At 42.9% G+C, this 27,763-nt stretch overlaps 1 protein-coding gene across 1 annotated transcript in view; it reads left to right on the forward strand.

Moving 5' to 3' along the window:
• TPP2 (tripeptidyl peptidase ii) overlaps positions 1 to 18,461 on the forward strand; it is a 99,637-nt gene extending 81,176 nt beyond the window's left edge. Inside the window, exons 19-24 of the mRNA XM_086803506.1 lie at positions 6 to 98; positions 1,711 to 1,806; positions 1,905 to 2,003; positions 2,161 to 2,256; positions 17,663 to 17,938; positions 18,031 to 18,461. Coding sequence (XP_086659632.1) covers positions 6 to 98; positions 1,711 to 1,806; positions 1,905 to 2,003; positions 2,161 to 2,256; positions 17,663 to 17,938; positions 18,031 to 18,189 — 819 coding nt within the window. The 3' untranslated portion in view covers positions 18,190 to 18,461. The remainder of the gene's footprint in view (positions 1 to 5; positions 99 to 1,710; positions 1,807 to 1,904; positions 2,004 to 2,160; positions 2,257 to 17,662; positions 17,939 to 18,030) is intronic.
• Positions 18,462 to 27,763: the final 9,302 nt, after the last annotated feature.

Raw genomic sequence — 27,763 nt, forward strand, 5'->3', positions numbered from 1 at the left:
TCAAGGTGAGAGATGGCAAAATAAAAGTGCTTTCAAATCTGTCAAGAGGAACTCAGGAAGAGCGGAAAGAGTGGAATGATTTGGCATCGGCTCTCAAGGTATTTGGCCATTAAATTTTAGTTTGGGGTGAAAAAGGTCTTCCATCTCTTTGTATTTGAATATTTTATAAGAAGATTATAAGCTGTTTTTGTTTCATCATTCTTGTAAGCCTCAAATGTTGTATGAATACATGATCTTTGTATCCATGTAGTTGATTTGAGTTCTTAGAAATATGAAAATACATGCAGCTTTTTGACAGTATCCAGGGTAGGTGTTCATTTCATTATCGTGTTCAATGGGTAGCCATTTAGCGTAATGACTTTTTTGGACATCAGAGGTGACCTGATGTGCACTATATTGCTTGCATAGGCATGACTAGAATGATCTGAAGCTTTTTGTGTCTAGAATGCCCTCATTGGCATGTATACATCTTGCCCTCTAAGCAGGCCAGGCTTCAACCTTACATGTGCAGTAAGCCCTCAAGTCCCATACCACCAGGACACACCCCTCAGATGTCATCGCATGAACTAGTCCCTTCCCTGCTAAGCCATTAGTCCATATTTGGTACGATCAACCTCTGATCTGGGCCCAATTATTGATTTGAATTGCCCCTATAAACTTGGAGCTGTTCTTAGCTTAAAGCCTTTTTTCAATGTAAACCTCCGCTTATGATGTCATACCCAGGTTAACATAGCCAATCTGTGGCCTTCAGATGTAAGAAGGTGCGGATAAGTCAGACAACTTTGGCTTATTTAATTGATTGAAAGAGACCCCCAATGCATAGGCAATGAGAAGAGGGGGATTTTCATATCTCCTAAAGATGGTGCAGAAAAGATGGTTGTATGTCTGTGTGGACATTCTTTGAACCAATTAGTTTGAAAGGTGGAAGATACTAAGTGATGGCTTACCACCGTTCATAATCCACTGTGGAACAGTGTTATTCAATACAATAAAGGCACCAAAGGTCATGATGCCTTCAGGAACAGTTTTCTAGTCCTACAGACTGGCCTTAAGAATTTTTCTCGCCCCACAGACTGGCCTTATATAATTTTTAGATGTTATTGTTGTGTACTGATCTTTGCCGTCTAAAGAACCAAGTTAGATCAAATTTGCGAATGTGCACAGCATAGGTCCAAGTGTTGGGCAATGGGCAAGAAGTAAAGGCAACTTTTGTATAGGGCAGCACTGACATGAGGGTGTTACCCAGGCCTGCAATCAACGAGGCACCACCACAGCTCTGCATGTCTTCGAGGATAAAGCAGAAAATAGCAGCTCAAGAGAGCCTTGTTACCTATGCTTTGATGTTAAAGCTGTAGACGGTTCAGGAGCAAGCTTCTCTTGCAAAAGAACAGGAAAACTCGAAGTGGATGGAGGCCATGCAGGCATACTATGACTCCATGAGTACATTGGCAAAGACCTCACTCTGGACCTCGGGGATCATCCACCAGATACCAAGGTCATTGGCACCTTGTGTGCTTGTGTGTGCATGTTTGTATGCACACACATGCAGCTTTGGTGCATTTCTTCAAAAGCCTCCTTGAGAGGCTCCAAATTTCGGTTATATCTTGCAGTTTCTTACAAAATGTTCTGGTAAACAATGGTTCTGTGATCTTTTTTGAAAAGTGGTATCCTTTTAAATATGGAAATTCAAAGATTTTTTTGGGTTTTCAGTTAGAGTATCCAAAGCATTTAAAGCTACTGCATGAAGTGCTCCTGAAGGTGTCAGCAACTCAAAGGAAAGAGGACGGGAAGGATGGTATTGAAGAGGTACATAATGCTTGTTGTTCTTATGAGACTGTATGCTGTTCTGGTTTTTGATTTGTGGAAGTGGACCTCCCTTGTGATTTATTGTCTTCATATGGCAGGTGATAAGCGTAGCAGACCAAGTGATTGAAATTATCGATAAAGAAGCTTTGGCCAAGTTTTTGGGTGTAAAATCTGTAGCAGAAGAACCAGATGCAGTGGTTTGGAACTTACTTTAGTAGTGAACTTTTTCTGCGGAAAACGATTAATCATCTAGGCTTTTGGCAATCTATATCAAGTATTTCTGTTGAGTTTTTTTTTAAATAATCCGTATCATCTCTACACCATTATGAATGGTTGATCTCTCCGTTTTTCCAGCAACTGGAGCAAGAGATGGAAAAACAGCGTGATGCCTTGGTGGATGCTCTTTACAGAAAAGGCCTGGCTTTAGCAGAACTGGAGGACGACTCATTTGTGGGTCCTTTTACTTTTCTTTTTTTCTACTTGTCCCTGGTTTTATTTTGTGTTGGTTGCTGAATGGTTCTGAGTGCTCATAACTTGATTTGATTCTATGCTATACAACACTAGCAGGCACTCCCTTCATGTCATGATGAGCCCATGCAAAGCAGTCTCTATACTTCTTAAGGAGAACTACAAGTTCAGCCTCCTCGGCCTTATTTAAGTCCTTGGCTATGTAGACAAACTTAGGATCTTCTCCTAGTTCAGCCAAGTCTACTTCCTTGACCCCTACCGGTCCATCATAGACTCCTCCACTCTCACTTGTGGGGTTACGTTCTGCATTATCAAACACTAACTTGCTTTCCCCTATGGTGTATAACTTGGAATGCTCAGGTACTGGGTGCAAATCAAGCTCATTTTCCTTTCCTTCGTCAGCTACTTCAACTGTAGCCTTAGCCTCTCATTCCTTCTGTGCGTTGACTTTGTTCTTGAAACAGAGCCGTGACTACAAAAAGTTGGTCCCTTTTGTAGACAGCTTCGTGATACAATGCTTACATCTCTGAAAGGGAGTTTGTAGAGTCTTGGACCTTCTAAATATTAATAGTAGTGATGACTGTATAAACAGGTCTAGATGGTTGTGTAAACAGGCACCTAATAACTTAGTATTCTAGGTTTAAATAAAGCGGTTCTAGTGTGTGTGAACAACCGCTAGTGTGTGGATTCTTTTATGTGTGGCATCATAGTCTTAGTTGTCACGGTACGAAAATACAATACCGTACGGGAATTTTTGGTACAAAATAAAATTTTGGTATACCATATGATAAAATACGGTTTTTCTTTTTATGCTTACAAACTTTGGAGCTTCAAGCTTGAATGTGAGGGAAGGTTGGGGAGGGAGGAGTCTATAATGCTTGATGAACTAGAACATGGAGATGTGTCTCTCTCAGTTAGATCTCCCAGTTGTCTCCAAAAAAGACCCTGCATGGGTAATACAATACCAAAGGTCTCCCAGTGTAGCGTTTATGACTAAGGGACCGTCCTTGCACAAATACGGGCAGTACATCTAGTGTTATACGTTTAGGGACTCCTCTGTAGATCAAAATGGCCTTGTCCAAATCTTCTTCCTCGTACATAACTTGAGGATCTGACTGTCTAGCCTACCTATACCAGGGAATCTAGATCTCTCCAAGTGATGTAGTAAGACTCTCTCATCCTACCAGTCTACCTTGCCAGATTTTTGAGGTCTCTTAGCAACCCCATATGGAATACTGAGTGGACACAAAAGTGTTCATATTTTAGCCTCAATTGCACCTAATTTCACACACAATTGTTGAAATTTCCTACAATTTCTTCAATTTTCCACTTTCTTCCAATTTATGAATCCCAATTTCTTACTTCCAATCTCAACTGCATCTAATTTCACACCCTATAGTTGAATTCGACGTATTCCTTAAATTCTCACTTTTCCCAATTTAATTTGAAGAGTATCACTTCGAAACCTCTCCGTTTTGTCCATAGAGACGAAATGAAACATGTGGAAATGGACGGAATGTTTCTTGTGACTATGGTCCAAAGCTTGCAGCCCTGTGTCGAAAGCCAATTACCACAGCTATAGTGTCTATTTGCTCCCTTGTTTGCAAGTGGATCTAGTGGCTAGTGCACAACCATTGCCTAGCCATAGCAGCCATGCCGCCATCCCGACGGACTAGTGCACACAAGACCACAACCATCGGAGTTCAGTTTTGCCTTGTCTCGTGAGTGTCTGTGTTGCCCATACTTAGGAACTATCCTTCAGTACTCCGTCCTCTGCACTCCTTGGCAGCTCCACTTCACCATCGTCAAGTTGTCTGGGATCTTGGTCATCGTTGGCAAAACTTTGAGATATTGGGTTAGAGTCTAGACACTTGTAGGCAATCGAGAATTCAGTGCACATCTAGGCACTCAATCAAAAGTAAGAAAATGCTAGAAAAGGTCTAATTTAAAAGATAATTATGAGCTATAACTTTTTGGCCTTAAAATTGACTTGATGTAGATGCAAATTTTGATAAAGATGACTTGCATAGTACCCTAAAAGTCCGCAAATTTTTCAGCTTCTCCCTAGATACTTGCAGTACTCACAATGAAAAAGTTTTAGTACATTTGAGGGGGTTTAATGGATAGAAAGGGGCCTATACTAGTCTAGCTGATGTATTGGCACAGAAAGTAATACAATGGAATACATTAAGAATCTTGAGGAAATAAAAGAAATATTTTTCTTGTTATATGGTATAGCTTGATGATCACATCTTACATCGAGTCAAATCCCATTGCCTTGTGTGCACAATCCAGTTCTTTCCCCATACTTTCTCGCAAGCTTGTTAGTGCACAAACAGCTCCCGTTGAAGGGGGGGTGGGGGGGGTATTTTCTTGTTTTTTGCACATAATTGTGCTTTGGGAAATCTCTTACTGTGAGAGGGTGTCACAAAGAGAATGAGATACCTTTGGATATATATGCCCATTGAGGATAGGCTAGATGGGTCTAATTACTCTATGTTGGAAAGTTCGCTAACATCCAGAGGCTTATGGGAGATTGTCATTGGGGAGGAACCTCATCATACATCGCGTCCTCAAAAACAACAATTATACAATTCTCAATAGGTAAGTTGAGTCATAGAGGTTACTAGTGCTAATGAAGAACAACGTAGGTGGGAACCTAGGGATACCCAATCCATGTCCATGATTGCGCTTTCCGTTAAGAGATCTATCATACTTCACATCTAATCTTGTAGCTTTGCTAGGGCTTCATGGCAGGTCCTTTCTAAACCCGCAATGAAGCTAGAGTCATGTAGCTGATGCGAGAGGTGGACAACCTTGATATGCGAGGAGATTCTATGGCAGAGCATCTAACCAAGGTTAAGGACTTGAAAACATCAATGAGATAGTAGGAAGCCCGTCACCATTACTCTCAATTACTTGCCTTCTTCCCATCAAGGCTTTCACACTTCCTTGAATCTTTCCATGAGAGGCGGAGGCAACCCTATTTCTTTTGAAGAGCTGGTTGGGTTACTCCTTCAAGAAGAGGTGGTTCGGTTACTTATTCAAGAAGAGCAAGCAAGGAAAAATAGATCGCGAGGAGATGCTAGTAGAGAATACCAAGCCTAGTTTTCCAGAGGCAAAGGCAAAGTGGACTCATCTCAAGATGACACCAAGAAGAAAGGAAAATGTCATTACTGCCACAAGCTTGGGCACTGCATCAACGAATGCTGTAAAAGACTTACCAAGCTCAAGACTGAAGTTGGATTGGCAAACTTTGCTACCTTTACGTCCGATAAGAAGAAGTAGCAAAACTAGTCTAGGATGGCTGGGCTTTCTAGCCACATTATCACTATGGAGGAGAATGCTAAGTATTAATAGTGATGAATGTGGGAATAAGCAAGTGTTAGGTGGCTGTGTAAATTGGCACTTTATAACCTAGTATTCTAGGTTTAAATAAACCGATTCTAACCTGTTGGGTATTAGGGGTTAATCACAAGCTTTACAAGAGTGATTAAGCAAGAGAGCACGAGATGAACTTAAAAAGATTAAGCATACTCATACCATTATGATAATGGTCCTTTTACAAGAGAGACCCCATACATATGTTGCCAGCACATATGCCACATGTCAAACTATAATGCCAAGTGTCCCTAAGAGGTGTCACCTACATACATCATTGCTTACATAAGATCCTCTTAAGAGGTTGTGGTTGTTCCCCACACACAAAAGAACCCACACACTAGCGGTTGTTCACACACGTGTGAGCAGCCTTCAGGTCTCTGTCCCACTCCAAACAAATAAAGTGGTTCAAGAAAATAAATTGTTTCTAGAATAGCCTATAGACTAAAAGGACTTCAGCTCTTATTATGTTCCAGAGACTGTAAGACATGCCACAAGTATCTCCTAGCAAGATTTATTTCCAATCAAGGGAATAATCATGAACTGGTCTAATAAGGAATGCGTTAACTTCTGCACAACCCTGTTCTTAGGGCATGAATTGAGAAAATTGTAAATGTCCTCGACCTGGTTATGGCATCTAGCACACCTTCCATTGGGAATCCCTAGATTTTTGGTCCTTTTACCGGTTGACAAAGCTTTGTGAAATATAAGCCACATCAAGCAGCTTTTCTTCTCTAGGGTAATCTGAATCTAGATCCTTCGAAACTTTGCATACCATTGTTTAGGAAGACGCCACCTGTTATGGTGAAGACTGGTGGGGGATGAGGAATACAGAGCAGATCTAAAATATCCAAGAGGGAGAGTCCGCACAGTAAACGCAGCTGCCTTCCATGGAGCAATTCTTTATTCAATCAAAACCCCACCTCGTACATGCAGATTGTGGACTGTCTGGAATTTTTGCCAAGACCTGCTGTTTAGAGGATATAGGCTTGCTTGATCTGAGCAAGGGTAAATCAAATCACCAGAAAGCCAGAAACATGAAACAGATGAAACCTTTTGAGACTATGAGATGTATGAGATCAAACCAGGCCTTCCGTATTGACTTGACCAGTGAGCTGCCAACCAATTGTAAGGGAACTGGATGAAACCACCTGCAGCGTAATCCACCTTTTTTTTTTCCCCTGGACTAGCCCTAGGCCCATGATCTTCCCGTGGTTACCGTTTTTCACCGCCCATGGGTGCTTTTTATCCGCTCGTAGGCGGTGCCGCCTCAAGGAAGCACCTTGAGGGTTTTTGAACCCAGGATCTCCTGGTCCTAAGCAAACACCTTCACCACTTGGGCTATCACCTCATTGGCTAGATTACGCTAGATTTGTAGTAATCTGTCAAAATTTCTTTTAATCAAGATACTCCAGGAAGTACACAAGGTTGATAAAAGCTCGTGGTATCGGTTCGTTGCTATCCTTTAAATAAGGAGGGGGAGATTTTGAATGCTCAAGCCACCAACCACCCCGGGGTGCAATGAAGTTCCCACTTAACCTTGGAAATTTTCCTACTCACCGTAGGAAATTTCTGTGAAGTTCTCTAAGAAACTTTTAACTCTGATTATGACGGTTGCAATGGATAGAAGTGAGCATTGTACAACTTCCTATATAAATATTTTGCATACATTTCTAGTTGTCAAATTGTTTCTGAGTTTTTCCACACGCACAACCTTCTTTGATTGAGTGTACCTTCAAATCCCATTGGGATGCCTAGCAATTTGAGAATAATTCAATCACAAATAAGCTGAAATTGGCATTTTGAGTTCTGGTCCCGGTTTTACTGTGATTAATGGAGGATCGTGATGCTCTACAGAAAATCTCTAGGCACCTTCAAAATTGATTAATTGAGTTAATAACATTATTGGGCAGCACATTTGTGTCATCAGCAAATTGCTGTAAAGCCAGCTGGCCGATGTTATCAGGTAGGGTAATGCCCTCAGCAGAGCCATTGCTGAAATAAGACAAAACTCTGTAAAAGCATCCACTTTCATTGGAGAAATACGAAGGTGAGAGATCTGAAGGGCGAATCGTCTAACCTCCTCCTCATATGACACGACGGCCTCGGCTGCAGTGGCCCAAGCAACCGTGCCTCACGTAACATTGTGGGAGGGGCCCCAGTCTATAGTAAAGATGCGAAGGATCCGCTACCAAACATGCTGAGCCTTCGGACAATGCCGTTGGGACTCCTGGGGTTGGCCACACCTTGGACAGACTGCTTGCCTACCACCAATGGCCAGACAAGTGCCAATAGACAAGCTCCTATGTGCTAGTTGCCACAGAAAGAGTGATGTTTCGTGGACGAAAACTATCCACAACTGCTTCCAGAAATTTGGGGGGGTGGGAGGCTGGCGCTGTCAGTGTCCTGCTGCTAGAGTGCCCTCATTCTTTGGCATCTGGATCCTTATGCCCCAACGGTGCGGTGTATGCAAAAAAGCGGTATGAGCAGTCTCCTCCGTGTCTTGTGGATCGTGCCATGTCCACTCCCCTAGGTCCCATTGGAGGCGTGTGAGAGGTCGGGCCTCCCAAATCCACAAACGTAAGAGTCTCTCTCTAGCCACCTTGGCCGGTGGAGGGTCGATGTGCCACTCATGCGCATGGAAACCAATCACCCTCACCCTTTGCAAGGTGCATCCCTTGAAAACTCCATGGGGGGCTCTGCTCTCTCCAGTCTGCCATGAGGTCCAATATAGAAGGTAAGGCGGAGCTCTCATCTGCACCATGGACTACAGGGTATATCTGTTGGAGTATGCACAGGCGGAAGCATAGTCAAGGAAAGAGAGAGAGAGAGAGAGAGAGAGAGAGAGAGCAAAGGGGAGAGAGCACTTGTTGACAAGATCACCTTTATTATAGCGTGAGGCTTTTACAGTGGCAATAACCAGCAAAGAGAGCTGTACAATGTGCAAGGATTGGATGATTTAAGTGATAATAAGGAGATTGTTGCACCACACTTGAATAAACCACCTCCAGAAGCTGTCCTAACTGTAAAAACAGCAGCCACTACATCACCAGCCACTTAGACTTGCACCTTGGCACCCTACAAGGGTTGCACAAGGCATGAGCACCTCTAGAAGAGAAAATGCTAATGTGAAGAGGCAAAAAAGGCAGCCAAGGGCCTTCCAGAATTGAGGTGCGGGCAGAGATCCTAGCCAGGAGGAAGTCCTTCCAAGGAGGACTTCATCACGGATGAATGATCACTCTCGAGGCCATTTGGGACCGGGTATGCCTCCCGTTGTTGCCAGCCCACAGAAAGTTGCAGATCAACCAATGAACCTAACCAATGCAAGCCCTAGAGAAGGCCCAACAAGATCAACCGTTAAACCTAACCAATGCCAGCCCATAGAAAGTTGCATATCAACCGTTGAACCTAACCAATACAAGCTTGGGAGAAGGCCCAACAAAAGTGGTGATGTACCACATGGTGGCGCAAAGAACCTAGTTCGCCACCACAACCCAACCAGCTAAGGAAAGCAAGGTTGAACTCCAGTATAACAGTTTCATCTGAATGCTCAGAAGAAGAGTGGCTAGCTGCTGTGTTCGGAAGATATTGATGCGCACCTAGCATCCAAGATAACAATTAGGAGTGCCCCTCCGGATCCATTGAAAAGCGTCAATTGGATGCCAAGTCAAGGCAGAATCCACACTTGTGCCAGCTAATGTGCTCTGCAGATGCATGGCAGAAGATCTCTATCGCCTTGGTCAATTTGTGGAAGGTCCCCTCGTCTCCGAACAGGTATGTTGTTGTGACATTGGCGAACTTAGAATCAAGCAGCTCATCTGCGTGTAGATGGGAAGACGCGATCCTTGGAGCTGTGTATCCTGAGCAGAGAGAAAACTACTCTTGGCCTTGGCTACAAACAGAAATAGATAAGGTGCTAGTGGACAGCCCTGCCAAACTGAGTGAGAAAGTGGAAATCTGTGGCTTTTGGCTCCATGAATGAGAACCTGGCTATGTGAAGCTAAGTAAAGTCCAGAAAAACCTCAGATCCACTCCTTCATAAATCCCATTTTGCACATCATCCACTCCAAAAATCCCCAATCCACTCTGTCATAGGCTTTCTTGAATCCAAGAAGGAGAACAATAAGATCCTGCTGCTGCAACCTAGCCAAAGGAGTCACCTCCCAGAAAGTGAAGATGTTGTCCAGAATGCTTCAATCCTTAACAAAACCCATCTTTGTACCATGGATCAAGTCAGGATGGGTGCTAGCTAATGGCCTTGGCTAGAATTTTGTAGGTGGTCCCTAGGAGGATAAGTGGTCTCCACTACCGAATCTCCAATGTGTCACCACCCTCCTTGGTAGCCTCTTCGGCATGGCTCTCGTAATCATTATCTCATTGAAGGCAACTCTAAGGCCGCCTTCCATGAGATCCTAGTGTCAGAGAAATAAGGAGACTAGAAGTCCATCCTCTCCTAGGCAATTTCCCATAGGTAGTGCTGTCATAGCCTCCGCCAGCTCTTGTGCAGTGAAGGGAGTCAACAGGAAAGTCCAAAAAGCAGGAGGAGCCACCTCTCGTGTATGTCGCCAAAGCCACTTACCCACATCGAGCATCTATGACGGTAGGGGGCACCCATGAGGAGAGAGTTGAAACTTGTGGCAATGGCTCTCACATGTGGGGGGGGGGGGGGGGGGGGTGGGGTTGGTGGCAGGGGGGCAGGGGGTCTGAAACAATGGATCCATCCTGGCCTCGCAACTTGCGGATACCATCTCTCCACCTGTGCTTGACTTCTTGTTCAAGAGAGCTGAGTTGAAGGTATTTGCTTTCTTGCCTCTTAGCTTTGATGTCCCAAACCTGCATCTTATCTTCAATAAGCACCTGCTGAGTTTCTTTTACTGCAGTGGCCCAGGCGTAATCTGGTTAGGTATCATATTATACCTCTTATTCAGAAAAGTTGTGTATTTGAGGAAAAAAAATCATGTTTTCAAAGGGTTTGAGTATGTACGAGGTATACTGAATTGAGTATTTGGCATTGGCATTTTGTGTTCTGATTCCCAGTTTTACTGTGATTAATGGAGGATCCTGATGCTCTATAGGCACCTTCGAAATTGAGGAATTGAGTGTATCATTATTGAGCAGCACATTTGTGTCACTAGCAAATTGCTGTAAAGCCAGCTGGCCCTTGCTATCAGGTAGGGTAATACCCTCAGTAGAGCCATTTGACATACCTTGCAGAAATAAGGCATTAAATAACCATCCACAGGTATTGCATACAAGGGAGGAGCAAGGGGGCATCTTTGTCTAATTAATGCGTGTGAAGAAACAGTTGGGTCTACAACTCAGGTTTGAAGGGAACAGCAGAGATATGGTCATGAGGATTACCCAGGGAGTGCCTCGCCTTCAAGACATGCCAGAGTCAAGCTACGTATCACCAGCATAGAGATTGGGCATTGCATGGCAGATCATTGCTAGCATCACAGCCTGGCACATTTGGAAGGCTAGATGCACTGAGGCGCCATGCATGGCACTTTGGTTTATGATATACAGTGCATTTGAATGATCCGATGTGATATTTTCGACAAGCTCATGGCCACTTGGGCCAAGATTCAGGGATCTTTGAAAATGTGGCCAATTCATGAGAATGGGATCATAGCATCTTTATCACTACCTCTCGTGTGGGACGACGTTGCTAGCAATTCTTTCTTGCAGTGGGGTTTTCCTAGCCAACTAAATTAAGATAGTTTAGAAGGCACCAGATTGGTTGAGATTTCCCCGTTGCTTGATCTGAAATCTCCCTTCTTGTAATTTTTTTCCATACTTAATAGAAGTCTCTTTTCCAAAAATGAAAAAGAAAGAAAGCTTTGGGTTGCAGTAGTCCAAGGTGGAATGCAAACTTTGTCAAATCAAAGCCTCGTTTGTTGCCTCCTACCTTCACCATTTAGGACCCCATCCTGCCATATCCATGTCTATGACCTCCAAATATAACTCACTACCTGATTTCCTTTATGAAACCAAAAAGGGGACACGGGAAACCACATTCCCCATCTTATCAAGACTATCACGAAGGACATCCACCTCAGAAGATGCTATGCGGATGGCCTCATTAGGCACCAAGCGGCATAGAGGGACGAGTGCCGGTTATGAAGGTCGTCTCTGCAAAACCTACCAACACATCTTGCAATAGGCCAACGCAACAAAATAAGCAAGGAGATATTGATATGGCTTGCACTTGATTTTAACTTCTCAATAAAATGATCATGAAGGCACCTCTCAAATATAATGTACAGGGCTTAAGCAACTTGAATAAATGGAGATTGGTTTGGGACTGTGTGCTTTCGTTGGATTGACCGACGACTCCTATCCTTCCTTGTACTTCTGGACTATTGTTCGAAGGGTGCAGCCAGACATAGTACGTTTTCAGGAACATAAGCAACATGCTTTGGATGGCAGGACTGGATTCTTTGATGGATATTGTAGATATTATGTTGGTTGTTCTACTTTCTCTGATGTGTGTTTTCTTTTTAGACAAGCATTGCAGTTGCTTACAATGATCCAAAGGGCAGATTACTAATCGTGCTATGTATGCTCAATGGTGAGGCATGAGTTTGCATGTGTTTATGCTTCAACAAATTCTGCACAAAGAGCTTGAATGTGGTCAGAGTTGTAGCATTACCCTTGGTTGATGAATGCTTTGATATGTGGGAATTTTAATAACTCTCTGGCAAGGGATGATAATAGTCATGGCAATTCACACATGATTGCAGCTGAAAGAGTTGCTTGGCGAAATGCAAAAAGTCACATGGATGCACTTTGGCATATGGCCGGCCGTGTGCCCTAATAAGAAGGGGTATGCCTTTCATCATGATGCTTATACAACTTGCAGTGCAAGGCTTGAGATGGTATTTTGTTGAATGTTGCTCAGATTGATCCTTTTACATGTAGAATGTGGGTGGATTACTCTTTGTAGCTCTTTGATCATGCTCCTATATGGCTGAATTTGTACTTTGACATGTCAATAGATGATTTATAGCTATCAGCTAAGAGATTATTGCTAATTAGCAATAGTCATTTGATGCATCAGTATTTCAGAGACATGGTTGCCAATATAGTCCTTGCTTTGACAGCTGAAATTTATGAAGATATGGATACTGCCTCGTACCATTTTGCATCTCAAATGCAAGGAGTAATTACAGATTGTCGCAAATGGTATATTGTGAGGAGAGAGAAAATTCAGCATCTTAAAAATCAGCTGCAAACTCTTGAAGAGAGTAGCCATATTTGTCCCTTGTCTCCTTAGGAAGAGGACCTTAGCTTGAATTGAATAATTATAGAAAGTTGCAAAAGTGGGAAGTCAGGTCCAGATAGAAGCCTATCTTGGACTAGGGTTGCTCATCTAAAGCCTTCTTTAAAAGCTTACATGTAAGTAGACAAAAACAATGCATCTCACGAGTGTAAAAGGGCAATGGAGAGTGGATGCAAAATGTATTGCAGCTTAAGCAGGAATGTGTGACTCACTTTTAGCAAGCTTTTGCATTGCCTCCTGCTGAAAGTCCTGCTGTGTCACATGCTCATTCAGAATTGCTTCAAGAAGTGCTTTAGCATGTCATAGAAATAATGGATGTGCAGGAAGCCATTGAGCTAGAAATCCTATTTACATCTATGGAGATACAATGCAATCAATCCTATGCACAATGCAATCAAGGCTTTAGACAAATGGAAATCTCTTGGATGGGATGGGTTGACTGTGGGATTCTTTTTGCAATTCTTCTTGAGATCCATTATTACTTATCATCAATCAATCATGGCAGCAGGGTGTTATGCTATCATCCTGGAATGGAGGACTAGTTAGATTACCAAAGCAACAGCTTTGTCAGAATATTTTGGATTGGCATCCCATTACTCTTATGCATGTTATTTATAAGATTATCACTAAGATGATAACTCGGAGAGTGAAAAAGATACTGTACAGGATTGCATCAAGCCCAATATGGTTTTGTTCCTAGAAGACAAATCACAGATAACATTTGTAATGCTTATGTGGGCATTGAGTATGCCAAATACTCACAACAGATTTACTATTGCTGCAGTTAGATGTTGCAAAGGCTTTTGATACAATTCAATGGGATTTCATAGCTTCAATGATGACAAAACTTGGTTTTGCGCCTAAAATGCAATACTTTATTTATTGGCTCTATAAAGACGGTATAGGAGGTTGCATTTTGGGCAAAGGATTGATCCATCCTTGGATATTGGGTAAATCAGTCAAGCAGGGTTGCCCTCTGAGTGCATTACTATATGCAGTTGCCACTCACCCTTTGCTTCATATATGGACAAACTCACAGATTAAAGACTTTTGCATGGGGTTTGCAATTGTCAAATGGGAATAAGTTAGTGACAAACGCATGCTGGAGTGTCGTGTACGTGTGCGTGTACCCATAACAAATGAATAAGAAAACAAACACACATGCACATGCACTAGGACTTTAGAAAGCCTGTTCATCATTACAGTAATTTGCTTCCATTGTGGGAAGTTCCTTGTCCTCAATGATGTCGGTGTCTGCCTTTTTGTGGTAGGAGTTACCACAACGTCTGCATGGCTTTTTTGAGTAAAAGTCCTCAGCATGGTTGTTCCTTCCACACAAGGAACACGTTATTGTTTTATTGTTGTCCCATCCTTCTTCACTACCTTTTTTTCCTCTTCAATGAAGGGCCACAATTATCATGAGACTAAATTTGAGTTTAGTCTACCAAGTATGGAAATTATTTTCATTAAATTTTTCAATAAGTAAATGAGAAGCCATGATGTGAGAAGGGGGTCTTAACTCTTATAAAATCTTTTAGGGTTTTCCAAAATTCAGGGTTTTTCAAAAATTAGGGTTTTTTGAAAATGACGCTATAGGGTGTTGTAGAAACACTCTGATGCTTGATACCTGCCCTCAATTTTGAATGCTTTGAAAAATTCTACATCATTTTTGAAAAATGATGTAGAATTTGAGATTAATGCTTTGATTAAGCTAGATTTGCAAAAAAAAAAAGTTAAAATCCCTGAATTTCCACCAAATGTTCTTTGTACCTTTGGTTTGCTGATGATGTTGATGTTGCTCTTGAAGCCTTCTCTTCTGGCTGTTTTGTGTGTGGCACTAGTTGCTGGCACACAGGTACTTGAGAATGATGCGTTGCCTATCGTTTCCTTGCACACACTCCCTTGTGAGTTATACAGCCGCTCCTCCTGCTATTGTAAGCTCTACCTCAACTATGCGCCGATGGAGTTGTTGTCTGCTTGCCACTACCTGTAGGCAGCTGAGAAAAGCTGCAGCTGCCATTGAGATACAAAATACTGTTTGCTATAGCTCTGTTGTTGAGGTCACTACTTGAGGACTATTGTGCACTGCCACCTGCTTGTGTGCAGGCAATTTGGAGCACCGTCACGGTGTTGTGGCTGAATGTGTGTTGTGGACCGCTTTGCCGCTGTTAGACAATGGCGCACTCTGTGCTACTATAGAATGCACAGAGGCCTTGATGTTGGGAGATTAAGCAAGAGATTAACTAGCAGTCAGGCAGTAGGTCGGCGCTAAAGCAGGTGGACAGGTGGAGTAACCAGCAGTCGGGTATGGGCTATAGGGTGTACAGATGCAGGCGGCTACTGCTAGGTGGATGCGCAAGGTGTGCGCATAAGAGCTGCTGTGCGTCGGGCTTAAGAGAGGTGGCTTTACACAGGCGGCTGCTGCAACAATGGCAGCCAGCAAGGACAAGATGTGTATGCTCTAATACCAAAGAAGGTATTGAGGGGAGAGAGAAGGATAGCTATGGTGGCTTGAACAGATACATAGCTATGGCATTGGGGCAAAGAGAGGAAGAGAAAGACAAGGCACGAGTATAGAGATAGATACTGCATGACTGAATGATGTGATTAATTCCGTGAAGTACAAGTACTTTTTATGAGTACAAAGGTTGCCTACGTGACATCATTGCTTAGGTCAACTACTCACAAATATCTAGATATTATTCAAAAACCCTCCTAAGAGGTGGTTCACACACTCACACAATTTCTCACTCTAAGAGTGAATTCACACACATACTCACAGGTAAGACCCTGATTCCCAACACTGCTCTGCTTCACTGATCCTTCAGCAAGAATGTTCATCAATTTCCACTAATGCAAATTGATACCACTTAGAGAGTCGGATTGGCACAGTATATTATGGTGTGGGAAGATTTTTCCACCAACAGATATTGTAAGACATGTTATCTATTAGTGATGCCACAGATTGGCTCTTTCAGAAGATGAAATCAAAATTGGAATACTAGCAATTGCCTACCTAGCCTTTACATGTGCGGCTAAGGATAGTACAGTCCATCTTAATGGCTTATGTACAGTTTTTCTTGCCTCTATTTGTATGGACAAAGAAACGTATCACTGCTTTCATGTCTCAGACCATGGGAGTCCTATGTGAAACCAGACATTAGAAGAAAGCTCTTAGGCTCTTGAGGTGTGAAGGGATTTGTTTGCCAAAGATGCATGGAGGGCTGAATATTCTTAATATCCATTATCATGTTTTGGCAAGAAAAGCAACTCTGCTGTCCACCTTTCTTTCCCATTGGACAGTGATGATGGCACCTGTGTGTACTGCACCTTAAACAGATTCTCTTGGTAGGTGGCAATGTACACATTGGGATTTGCTTCTTGGAAAAAGCTGCAAGGGACGATACCAAGCTGTCCTTTCACGGTTGGAAAAAATTCCTCTAGTACTCACATTGGTCTGGAAGACCTTCAGAGATGGGTAACTCATTGAGATTGAAGAGCATTCACAAGAGCAGAAAACCTTACATTCCCGCAGGCACAAAGGATATGGAATTTAGGCATGCATTACAGGGTGATTATGCACGTTTCCTTGCTTGGACACATTTTTGGGCACTTAGGAAACTTGGATTGGCCCCAATCATGTGATCTTTCACTCTACACACATTGACAAGTACTCCTATTTTTGCTAGTCTTTGCACCAATCTTTTTATGATTGCCATAGACTACAAGAGATGGAACAGTTGCAGTTAGACTTGTTTTTCAACTGTTTCTCATCTTCAGGAAGTTTTCCTCAATTTTGAGGGCTTCTTTCCCTGTACAGTGAAGTAATAAAACACTGCTTTTTACCCCCGTTAAAAAAAAATGTTAGGTGGGGGGGTTCCATTTCTAACAAAAAAACTCCTACAACATTATAATTGCTTTGCTTACATCCTTCCAAAACACTTTGTATAAGGTGCTGGTAGCCCGTCAATACTGGGGATGCAAGCATCATGCGATTCATCCACGGTGAAGGGGATGTCAAGCATAGCAGATATATCTGGAGTAGCAGTGGGCTCTCTGATCTGAGAAATGAGAATCCTGCAATGGTAAATCTCTGCATTAGACTTAGGAGGAGGGGAGAAAGTCCCTGCATAATAGTTTCCAGCTTATTGAAGAGAAAGAAAAAGTGTGGTTATGGTCTCCTTGAAGAAGGGGAGGGGGATGAGATCTTGCAAGTATCAATCTTGCCAGCCCACCACTGTCTGGTGTACATTTTGAGATGCTGCACCTCAATAGCTTCTTCCTGTTTGAGCTCATCTCTGAGCTGAAGAAGGTTTTGTTGTGGATGGTCTTTCCCTTGATTGACTTTTTGTTCAAGACAGCTGAGTTGAAGGTATTTGCTTTTCCTCCTCTTAGCTCTGATGACACAAACCTGCATCTTATCTTCAATAAGATGCAGGTTTTGTTGTGGATGGTCTTTCCCTTGATTGACTTTTTGTTCAAGACAGCTGAGTTGAAGGTATTTGCTTTTCCTCCTCTTAGCTCTGATGACACAAACCTGCATCTTATCTTCAATAAGCACCTGCTGAGTCTTTGACTGCAGTGGCCAAGGTGTAAGCTGGTTAGGTATCATGTTATACCTCTTATGCATAATATTGTGTAATTGAGGAAAAAAATCATGTTTTTAGAGGGTTTGAGAATGTACAAGTTATCTGGTATACTGAATTCAGTAGGGACATTATGCAGGTTGAGATAGTCCTTAAAGAAGAGACGAAAACTGGCGAAAGCGCGCACAGCAGGGATGGTACACCTAGTTCAGAGGCCTCACCTGTGGAGGCTTCTGCCGATTCAATTCCAGAGGAAGGGAAGCTTGGATCATCTGTGACAAGTACTCCCCGGGATGATAGGTTTGAGGAAACCTACCGTGAACTGCGAAAATGGGTTGATATATCATCAACAAAATACAGCTTACTCACTGTGATACATGAAAAGCGTGCTGGACGGCTAGGAACTGCTATCAAGGTGCAGACTTTCAATCCAGAAAAAGATCGTGTATCTGGTTGGAATGCAAGCCTTGCTGTATGTGCTGACATGATAGATTGATCTTTCCACAGGTTCTCAATGAGCTGATGCAGGATGAGGGAAAACAACCTAAGAAGAGCCTCTATGAACTACAAATCCGGTTGCTTGAGGAGATAGGATGGCTGCATTGGGCTGCCTACGCGAGGAAATGGATGCTAGTCCGCTTCCCCCACAACCTCCCACTGTTTTGAAGCCTGGATTCTCTTCTATGCAGGGAGGTTAATAACAATGTGTGCTGTTTAAAACTAAGACAACATTGAGCCATGAGATAAAAGAGTGATTAGAGCCAATCAATCCATACATCTACAGTTTCCTCAACAGGCTATTCTAGGTTTGTGTATTGTTATTTTACAAACACTTCATGTCTTGCAAGCATGCAAATGGAGTACGTGTTTCCATAAAATGAGGAAAGTTCAATTGTGAACCTTTCTGGCCCTAATAACAAAGAAGAAGCTTATGGGAAGTGTCTCCTATACTTTTCATTCATTTGGTTATATTTTTTGATGCTACGTCCAATTGAGCAGCTAGTTTGAGTATTTAATGTGTATTGACCAAGGATCAAACACTCTTACCATCATACTCCACTATGAAAACTACACAAGGGAGGTTCTAGATGTACTGGTTTGGAAACGAAGACACTCGTGGCAGCAATGCTAAGAGTGTAACAAACTGATGTATACTTGGTCCTCACACACACACACAGAGGTGCTCTCCACTTGGTGAGGTTGCCACTAATGCCCATTTTAGGGGAAAGCCTGGGTGGTAGCCGAAGGATGCTGGCCACCGGATGGATAAGCAAAAAAAAAAAAAAAAGAGCACTCAACACAAGCCTCCACTTATGACGAGGGTTGTGTAAAGAATGCTTGGTCAAGATGCAACTTTACAACTAGTGTGGTTGACAACCCATATCCAGGGTGTGTACTAAAAGGCAACAAAGAAAACATTGGTTGTGGAACTCCAGAACATCACTTCTGCCCAAGAGCTTGGATGCATGCACGAGAGATGTCAACTAAGTACGGGCACTGGGTAGGCAGGCCTATTACAATCTAAAAAGGCCGGCCTTAAAATGCCCCGTAAGACATTGAGACGGCCATCATATCTAGGCAATTTGCAGCCTCCCGTGCCTACAATTTTGGAAGTTAGAGGCCATGTTCGTTTTCTATTTGGTGTTTAGAGATGCTTTGTGGAGGTCACGCGGCACAACAATCTGTCGTTTTGAGACATCCAGCCCACAACTCGGCAAGGATATGTTGCACCTGGCCAACTATGCGAAACTGGCCTAGATTATGTTTGAGCAAAATTGTACATAATGGCCATGCAAATGCTTGTGAATCCACCCTAAGAAAAACCTATATTCAAAATAATCCAATCCAATAACTTACTACACGACAATAGAGTAAAGACAAGCAAAGAATAGAGCAAGAGTGAGGACGACGATGACGAGCAATAGGAGAAGGACAATGTGTATTGTATGTCCATGATGTGCTTGGTATGTAATGTTTTGTATTTGTATGATATGTCCATGCGTCCATATGTCCATGATCTACTTGGTATGCCGATGAAATTTGATCCATATGGACCATGTGGCATCCTAATTTTGGAAACTACACTTAGAAAGTGATTTTACATGTGCCTCGGTCTCTCCAAGGTGGGGCAATGTAAGTGTTGTCCTCACCTTTTCCCAAAACTGTACATGTGCACTTGGAACTCGAAAATGATGATGGGTTTTTTGAAAAGACAATAAGCGACCTTTATGGCGCAATAAAGCATCTAGTATTTTTACTAGTCCCAATTGAGCCATTCTATTGTATTTTGGTTGCTCAACAAGTTTGTAAGGCCACTCCATAAGTCGTGAAGTAGCCAACATCTCGCTTGTCCTAGAATTTAATTGCAACCATTGATTTGAAGGCTTCCATTGAGTGTGTTGCAACACTTTCTTCCATGAGATCATCAAATGAGAAAGAAGAGGTGAAGCAAACACTTGAACCTGTTGGGAACCATTCACTACATCTTACCATGTACCATCAATCTTGGTTTTACCATGCACAAGTGCGACCTCCTCTTTCTATAAGAGCCTTAGCCATTACCACCCATGGCTCTTGAGATATACACATATCTTGCGATAAAGGCCATCTCCTAGTGACCATATATAATTTGACATCTAATAGAGTTGTCCCTCCACTCCACTTCGGAATAGTAACATGTTTCCAAGAAATCCACGTCTTCCTCCCTGACTTATTTTTTGTTCTTTTCCATAGCATAAATCAAATTGGTTGTTGCATCTAATGCAAAGCTTTGTCCATCCATGGCAATAAAGGCAAGAAAAAATATATCATGCTAATCATAATGGATTGTGTCACTTTGAGTTAAATATGCATAGGTCAATCTTGAGATTTTCAATACATAAACTTATCATTGATCCTTGCAAAAATCCATGCCAACAAAGCCTGTGAATCAACATTAACTCTAATTGGATAACCTAAGTGAGTGTGATGCACCCCCTTTGTATGACTTGTCCATTTCATCCCAAACCAAGCAAATCGCTCTCGATACAACTTATTAGAGTAGATTTCTACATATTAATACATAACCTTGAAGCAAGACCAAAAGTATCCTAAACATCCATTTTGAACATTATCTCTTTGAGCTTTAACGAACGTAAAAGAATAATCTGTCAATGCTTGGTCGACCATCTACTCTTCGCTTGGAAGTGTAAGTACTACAACTTCACCATCCTCCACTAGATTATTCAATCGAGATAACATTGGATGTGTAACAATTACAAACAAGAGGGCTAAGTGGGCATCCCTCCTTGATCGATCTCATCAAATGAATGGGCTCGTCGCCCCACCATTACTCAAAAGCCTAGCCACTGCATGTTGGCAAAGAAGACATACGAGGACCAAATTTCATAGCCTGCATAAGCTGTGAAAGAAAAGACCAACTAATGTAATCGTAAGTTTTTTCAATATCCAGTTGAATCGTAGTCCTTGCATAATTAATTTCAATTTGTACATTCAGATATTTAATAAATCCATATTGCCTTGGATGAATCAAAATTTCAATTTGTACATTCAGTATATTATGCAATATATTGAGATATTTAATAAATTCATATTGCCTTGGATCAATCAAAGTAGGAGGAAAACACTGAATCTGTTGGCCAAGACCTTTGTAAATATCTTATGCATGGTCCCCATCAATGTGATTTCTCCATTAATGTAAATTAATTGGGGGTTGGAACTTTAGACAGTAAACATCTAAGCCTAATCTTCCAACTCACAAGCATTATACATGTATTCCACACCTCTTGAAAAATAGAAGCAAGAGGGGCCTTCAACTCATCAACATACTTTGTGAAAAGCTTATTGGGGAGCCCATCCCATCCTGGACTTTTCCTTTAGGCAAATGCTTCAACAGAGCTTCCACCTCATCCTCAAAAATATCTCTTTTTAATTTATTTGCAGAATCCTCTGATACCTAGTGACAAACCAAGTGAAACAGACTCTCTAGTTGCAATGACATCACGAGATATGACCTCCTGTGGACCCAACAAATGGCGATAAAAGCGTATACACACATCTAGAACATGAGCAAGATCAGTAATCAATACTCCTTGCATCTTGACAATATTCTCACATGCACCCGCATAACCAATGATGGCTTAAATTGAGATTTCACTGTAATCATGACCCTTGATTGTGTAGTGGGGTGCCTACTATAAAACACACAAAATTCCTTGTAATCATATACTTGTCAATCCATGGAATGCTGTTTATTTTCCACAGTACAAAACATATCCCATTAACCTTGAAACATAGTATGCCACATGCAATAATTCTTGGACGATAAACACCTCTCTCTCTCTCTCTCTCTCTCTCTCTCTCTCTCTCTCTCTCTCTCGTCTTAGCTTGTTTTTTATTGAGTGGTCTTTTTTCATAGTGCCACACACAAATAGATAAATTATATAATCGTCTTTGGCACATGTAGTTGCATGTTAAGGATGTCATACAAGCATGCAAAAATAGTAGCAAAAGCTGGGCATTTTGAAAAAGGTATGTTGGTCAATCTCTTGCATTCCCATGGAGCATACTTGGATGTCTTCTTAGACTTTAATTTATCACGATACCTCCTCTGTCTCAATTTTAAAATGATGAGAACTTATTTAGATGGCAACGATTCTATGGATTCCAAGCTCTAGCATTGGTTCTATTAGCCAGTAGGGCACTTTACAATCTCTAGCATTTATGTGATTAGCATGTGTAGTACTCATACTTAAATCCATGTGAACTTTTTTGTATAATTAAGAATCGCCATTAGAGAAGTGCTTTATCAACAAGTGGATTTTTGGAGGAATTAGCAACAAGGAGGTTTTAAGCATCCCATCTTGAAAATTGTCATTTGTTAACCACCTTTTAAGAGCTCGCTTGTGTGTGTCTTTTGAACTTGCGATTGGCTTACCACACAATCTTAGGTAGTGTGCTAAGGATGCATGTTGGAGCTTTATTATGCGTTCAACTAACCTTTTTCTCTGCCAATTGATCTGCCATGCTAATGTTCTCACACATTTCTTGATGAGGTAAGACAAAAATCTATTATGCATGATCCTACGCCAATCAAATGAATCTCGATAAACCCTCCTTAAGAAAACCAATAAACACAAGTGTACCATGATGTAGCCATGCACTTGGGTGGCATATCCAAGTTATCTCCAAACTATTATTGAGTTATGGCCCTTGATGAGTTTGATCATACAATGTACATCATCTTAACATCGACCAATTCTTGTCAAGTTAGATAACCAATTGCAAGGAAAAATAATTCTTGTTGTGAAATTGAATAAAACTAATGACAAGTCTTCAAAATGGGAACCTTAATGCAAGTACTGTGCAGGGCCTCGGACAAGGGCATGTCAATGGACTTTGCCCCATGGATTATCTTGTCCTCCAGCATTATGAGAGGCGTCCTCAGGCTGCCGATCGTCTTCTTAGATTGGGGGTCAAACCCTCTTCTCTTCCCATGAGAATTGTCTCATGGAATGTTGAAGGCCTTGGAGGACTTCCCACCCGTGGGTAGGAAGCGCCTTCTGAAGGACCAGCTTCACCTTGTTGTTACAGGAGGGTCTATGGATATACTTTTGTTGCACGAACACAAATTGGATAGATCTCAGTGTGGCAAAATTGGTAAGATGCTTTCTGGCCACACGTTCTGGTCCTTGGCTGTTGGGACTAGAGGGGGTGTTTGCATTTCAGTGGCAGCATCTGTTATGCCTCATGTTATTGGGCACAGTGTTATCATCCCTCTGCTAGAGCGCATTGGATCTTGATAATGCATGAGGGTCAGAAGTTGGGAATCTTGAATATCTATGCACCTAACGTGAGGTGAAAGGGTGGCCTTTTGGGACACCATTATAAATGTCATTCCCTAGGTTGATCATTGAATAGTGGGAGGAGACTTCAATTATTGAGCAACCTTCTGATGGAGGCGAAGGGGGTTTACACCCTTTGGAGCGAACTTCATGGGAGAGGTTCACACTCTCTTTCTTTGGCAAGGATTGCTAGACTGAGGATGACTTCCAGAGAAGGCCAAATTCTTTATCTTTCTCTTGGCATAACCGCCGCAGGAGCGGGGATAAGAGCATCTTTGCACGTTTGGACAGATTTTATGTGGATGATTGGTCCCTAGGCAAAGGAGGCACCATTGCTATTATGCCTGGCACCACCAAATTCGATCATTGTCCCGTCGTTTTGTGTCTCAGGGAGCGTGGGGCTCGCTCAGCCTCTCCCCGTGTCCGTATCCCTAACTCTCTTTATCTAGATGCTAACATCTCCCTTGAGATCAGAGAGATATGGAGATCTTCTAATGGTCTTGATCCTCGTATTGCATTGGCTCCCTTGAGAGGACCAGCCATCACTATCATACCGCTGCCTTGTCCAAGAAGAAGGAGGCTCTGGACAAGGAGAGAGCTATTAGACGTAGGATTGCTGCTCTTCAGAGGAAACATGGAAAGCATCCACATGCGTCTTGGATTACGGACCTCGTGACCACAGTTAGAGCAGAACTGGAGTTGGCCATGGACAGGAGGGTTGAGTTCGCATTTCATGCGAACGAGGCTTTTTGGACTCAGAAGGGTGGTAGATGCAACAAAGAGTTTTTTTCAGCACACAGGCCTTTCCATAGCAGGGATTCTGTGAGGTATTTGCAGGACTCACAGGGTGAGGTTTAGATTGAGCCTGATAAGGTAAGGGGTATTGCTTCAGATTTTTATCGGTCTTTGTTGACTGCAGAGGTGCCCTCTCCTCCGAGAGATGTGGCATGGCAGAAAGTTTGGGAGTGCATGCCCAGGCTCATTACATATGCTATGTGTTCTTCCCTAGATGCCCCTTTCTCCTCGAAGGATGAATTCCTTCACACACTACATGCTCTTTCCAATGGTTCATGCCCAGGGGATGATGGTCTTTCTCATGCCTTCTTTATTCTTTTTTGGGATCATATTGGAGATGCTCACTGTTGCCCTTCAGGAAATGTGGCTGTCGGGTATAATGTCGCCATACCTCACGGAGGGGATGATTCACCTTATCCCCAAGAGTGGGGGCAAGTCTAACATCAAGCAATGGAGGCCCATTTGGATCTGCATATAAGATCTTAGCTAAAGCCTTGAGTATAAGGTTGCAGTCGATTCCCCAAAGGACTGTCCATGATACACAGAATGGGTTCCTCCAAGGAAGGAGTATATTTGATAACATCTTTTCTTTCTGGGAAGCTGTCAAGTGGGCAAAGTCTAGTCAGCAGCCTCTTGCCATTCTTTTCCCTTGATTTTGAAAAAGCTTATGACAGAGTGGATTGGGATTTTTTGGAGGGCACTGTGGCACATATGGGGTTTTCCCAAAACTGGATCAGAGGGGTGTCCTGCCTATACACGGAGGCTCATAGCACTGTTTTAGCTTGTGGGGGGTGCGGCGAGCATTTTCAGATTTCTCGTTCGGTGAGGCAAGGCTGTCCCCTCGCCCCTTTACTACTGTACCTCATTATAGCTGAGGCTATGAGCAGGATTCTTCGGGCTGCCCTTGGTGTTGTGGGTCTCAGGTTGCCTTTATGCACGGAGGAAGAGTTTTTGGACTCTGAGTTAGCAGATGATACGGCGTTGTTCCTTGAGGCTTCACATGCTTGTTTATGTGCTTTCAGGGACAGCCTTGGAGGCCTTTTGTTTGGCAGCAGGAGCTACTATCAATTGGCATAAATCAGTTGGTTTTTGGATCAATGATTCTCCTCTTGCAAATTGGAGTACAGATGTTGGTTTTATTGGATTGAGAGAGGATGCTCTGCTAGATACCTTGGTTGTCAGGTGGGTGTTGACATCTCGCCTGCACAATAGTTTGCTCCAGTGCTCAAGATTAAGCATTAAAAGCATACTTCATTACACTGGGGTAGGAGGAAGCTCGACTTGGCCTCTAGAGCTTTGGTGGTTAACCAAGTTTTGCTAGCCACGACTTGGTTTATTGCTTCGTGCTGGATTTTTCATAAGGGCTGCAATTAACCAGCTTTGTCGCCTTAACCGGCTTGATGGAAATGCACACACCAAGGCCAGAACACCAAGGCCAGAGTTGCTTGGGAAACCATTATCAAGCCTAAGCAGGAAGGGGGATTGAATATCATTGACCCTGAGGGGTGCAATGTAAGGCTTTGCTCTGTAAGCTTGTTGTTAGGGGCTTTCTCCCAGGCACTGAGTCGTGGAAGGACTTTCTCATGCAGCAGATCACGAAGTGTCCCTGTTCGTCGCGCAGAGGCGACTGGACTCTCAGCTCGCGTTTTATTTTTTCGGATGCAGTTCACCGCTCCCCTTCGCACCCCCTGGTTAGGTCCCTCCTACAAGCCTGGGACTGCCTGAGGAGTTTTTTGGTACACATCTCCCCGCGTTCAATGGAGGAAGCTAACCGGGAGCCCATTCTATGGAATGATTTGATCTTAGATTTGCATGGTAGGCCTCTTGGGGCAGCTATGCATATTCTCTAGGCTGGCTGGGAGACCCTATGTCCCACAATGCTGGCTTGGAAGAGGTTTCAGAGCCTTACCGAGGTGCAGAGATTGGATTTCACGTAGCATTTCAGAGGCTATAGCTAGAGGATTGCACAGATTGATGCAGCCATTCCCAACCACTGGATTATTGGATCTTTTTTGGAAGGTCGTCATCATTCTTGGTTTGGGGTTTTCTCTGGGGACAGGTGTTCCTCTTCAGGTTATGGGTATCTCCTTGCCTAGGGAGGATGATGCACCGGCCTTTTTTTATGTACAGGATGGATGGCAGCTCGAGAGATGTGATGTGCATGACCTTATTGAGGGCCCCCAGATTCATCCAGTCAGAGTTGTTGGCAGGTTAGGGAAGCATGTCTTTGTTGACCCCCCCTGCCGCCGTCGGCGCGGCGGCGGCCGGCAGGATGATCATAGAGAGTGTTAGCCTTTGGTTGTATGGTGGCTACCCTATCAGACATTTGCATTAGGACCTCGGTGAGTGGGAGTAGAAGGATGCTTGTAACCCTTTAAAAAGCATGCTTTTTTCAGTTATACGGTGCGGAATGCCATACATCTTATCTTGGGACACATTCAAAGTGTCCCTACTCGTAGACCCCATTGGGAGTCTTATGGCATTTCGATTGACATTGAGAGGGTATTTTGGCATAGATTGTGGCATTCTTATAGGAAGCCACAGATTTCCTCCTTTATGTGGGTTTCCCTTCATGGTGGTCTGGCCACCAATCAGTGGAGGTATGTTACTGGTGCTTGCCCAACATGCCCTAGATGTGCAAGAGTTTGAAGTCAGTTTACCATTGTTTATGGGAATGCAGGGAAGCACATAGGGTTTGGTCTGCGATTGCACACCTCTTTGGTAGGATTAAGAGGAATGTTATCATTTCTTTTGGTTCTATCATTTGGTTGACACAGTCTGGGCCTCAGCTAAGGTTCGAGGGGACTGACAGGAGCTTGGCCATTATGGTTAAGCAAGGAGTTGCTCAGTAGTGTTTTTAGGATTTGCCACTTTTACACTTTGTCCCTCGAGGGGACTGATAGGAGCTTGGCCATTATGGTTAAGCAAGGAGTTGCTCAGTAGTGTTTTTAGGATTTGCCACTTTTACACTTTGTCCCTCCCGGCGGCACAGAGGTTAGATAGTTCTTGGGAGATTATTGCTAGCATCTTAGCTTGGAATATCTGGAAGGCTAGATGCACTAAGGCCATTGAGGGTACTCCCGTTCTTGTTTCTCAGTGTCTTGCAGGATTTGGAGTGATATTATTCACACCATTATGGCTACCTAGGCCAAAATCCAGGGATCTTCGAGAGCTGCGAAGAGGAAGCGTGGCTAGTTTATGAGAGAGTGGGACATTGGTATCTTTTTCACATTCTCTCATTCGGGACCCTATTGGTAGCACAGGGCTCCTAATTGGTTGAGATCTCCACCTTGCTTGGTGTGAAATCTCCATTTTGTAAGAAATTTCATACCTAATAGAAGTCTCCTTTGTGAAAAAAAAAACAAAATGGGAACCTTAATGGCTTAGGAAGTACGTAGAACCTATTATGAGAGGAGCTTGCAGAATTATCGCCTTGTAGAGAAGTTGGTCATACGATAGAGCTAGAGCTTGGCTCTCAGCGTGGCGAGAAGAGCTTATAAGATGTCAGTCCCAAAGGCAATTGAGCTAAAGAAGTAACCAATGCAAAGAAAAATATTTCTCGTTGTGAAACAGAATAAAGCTGATGACAAGTCTCCAAAATA

The sequence above is a fragment of the Cibotium barometz genome, chromosome 10 (assembly GCF_041138505.1).
Source record: "Cibotium barometz isolate CiBa-2024 chromosome 10, ASM4113850v1, whole genome shotgun sequence".
Lineage (NCBI taxonomy): Eukaryota > Viridiplantae > Streptophyta > Polypodiopsida > Cyatheales > Cibotiaceae > Cibotium > Cibotium barometz.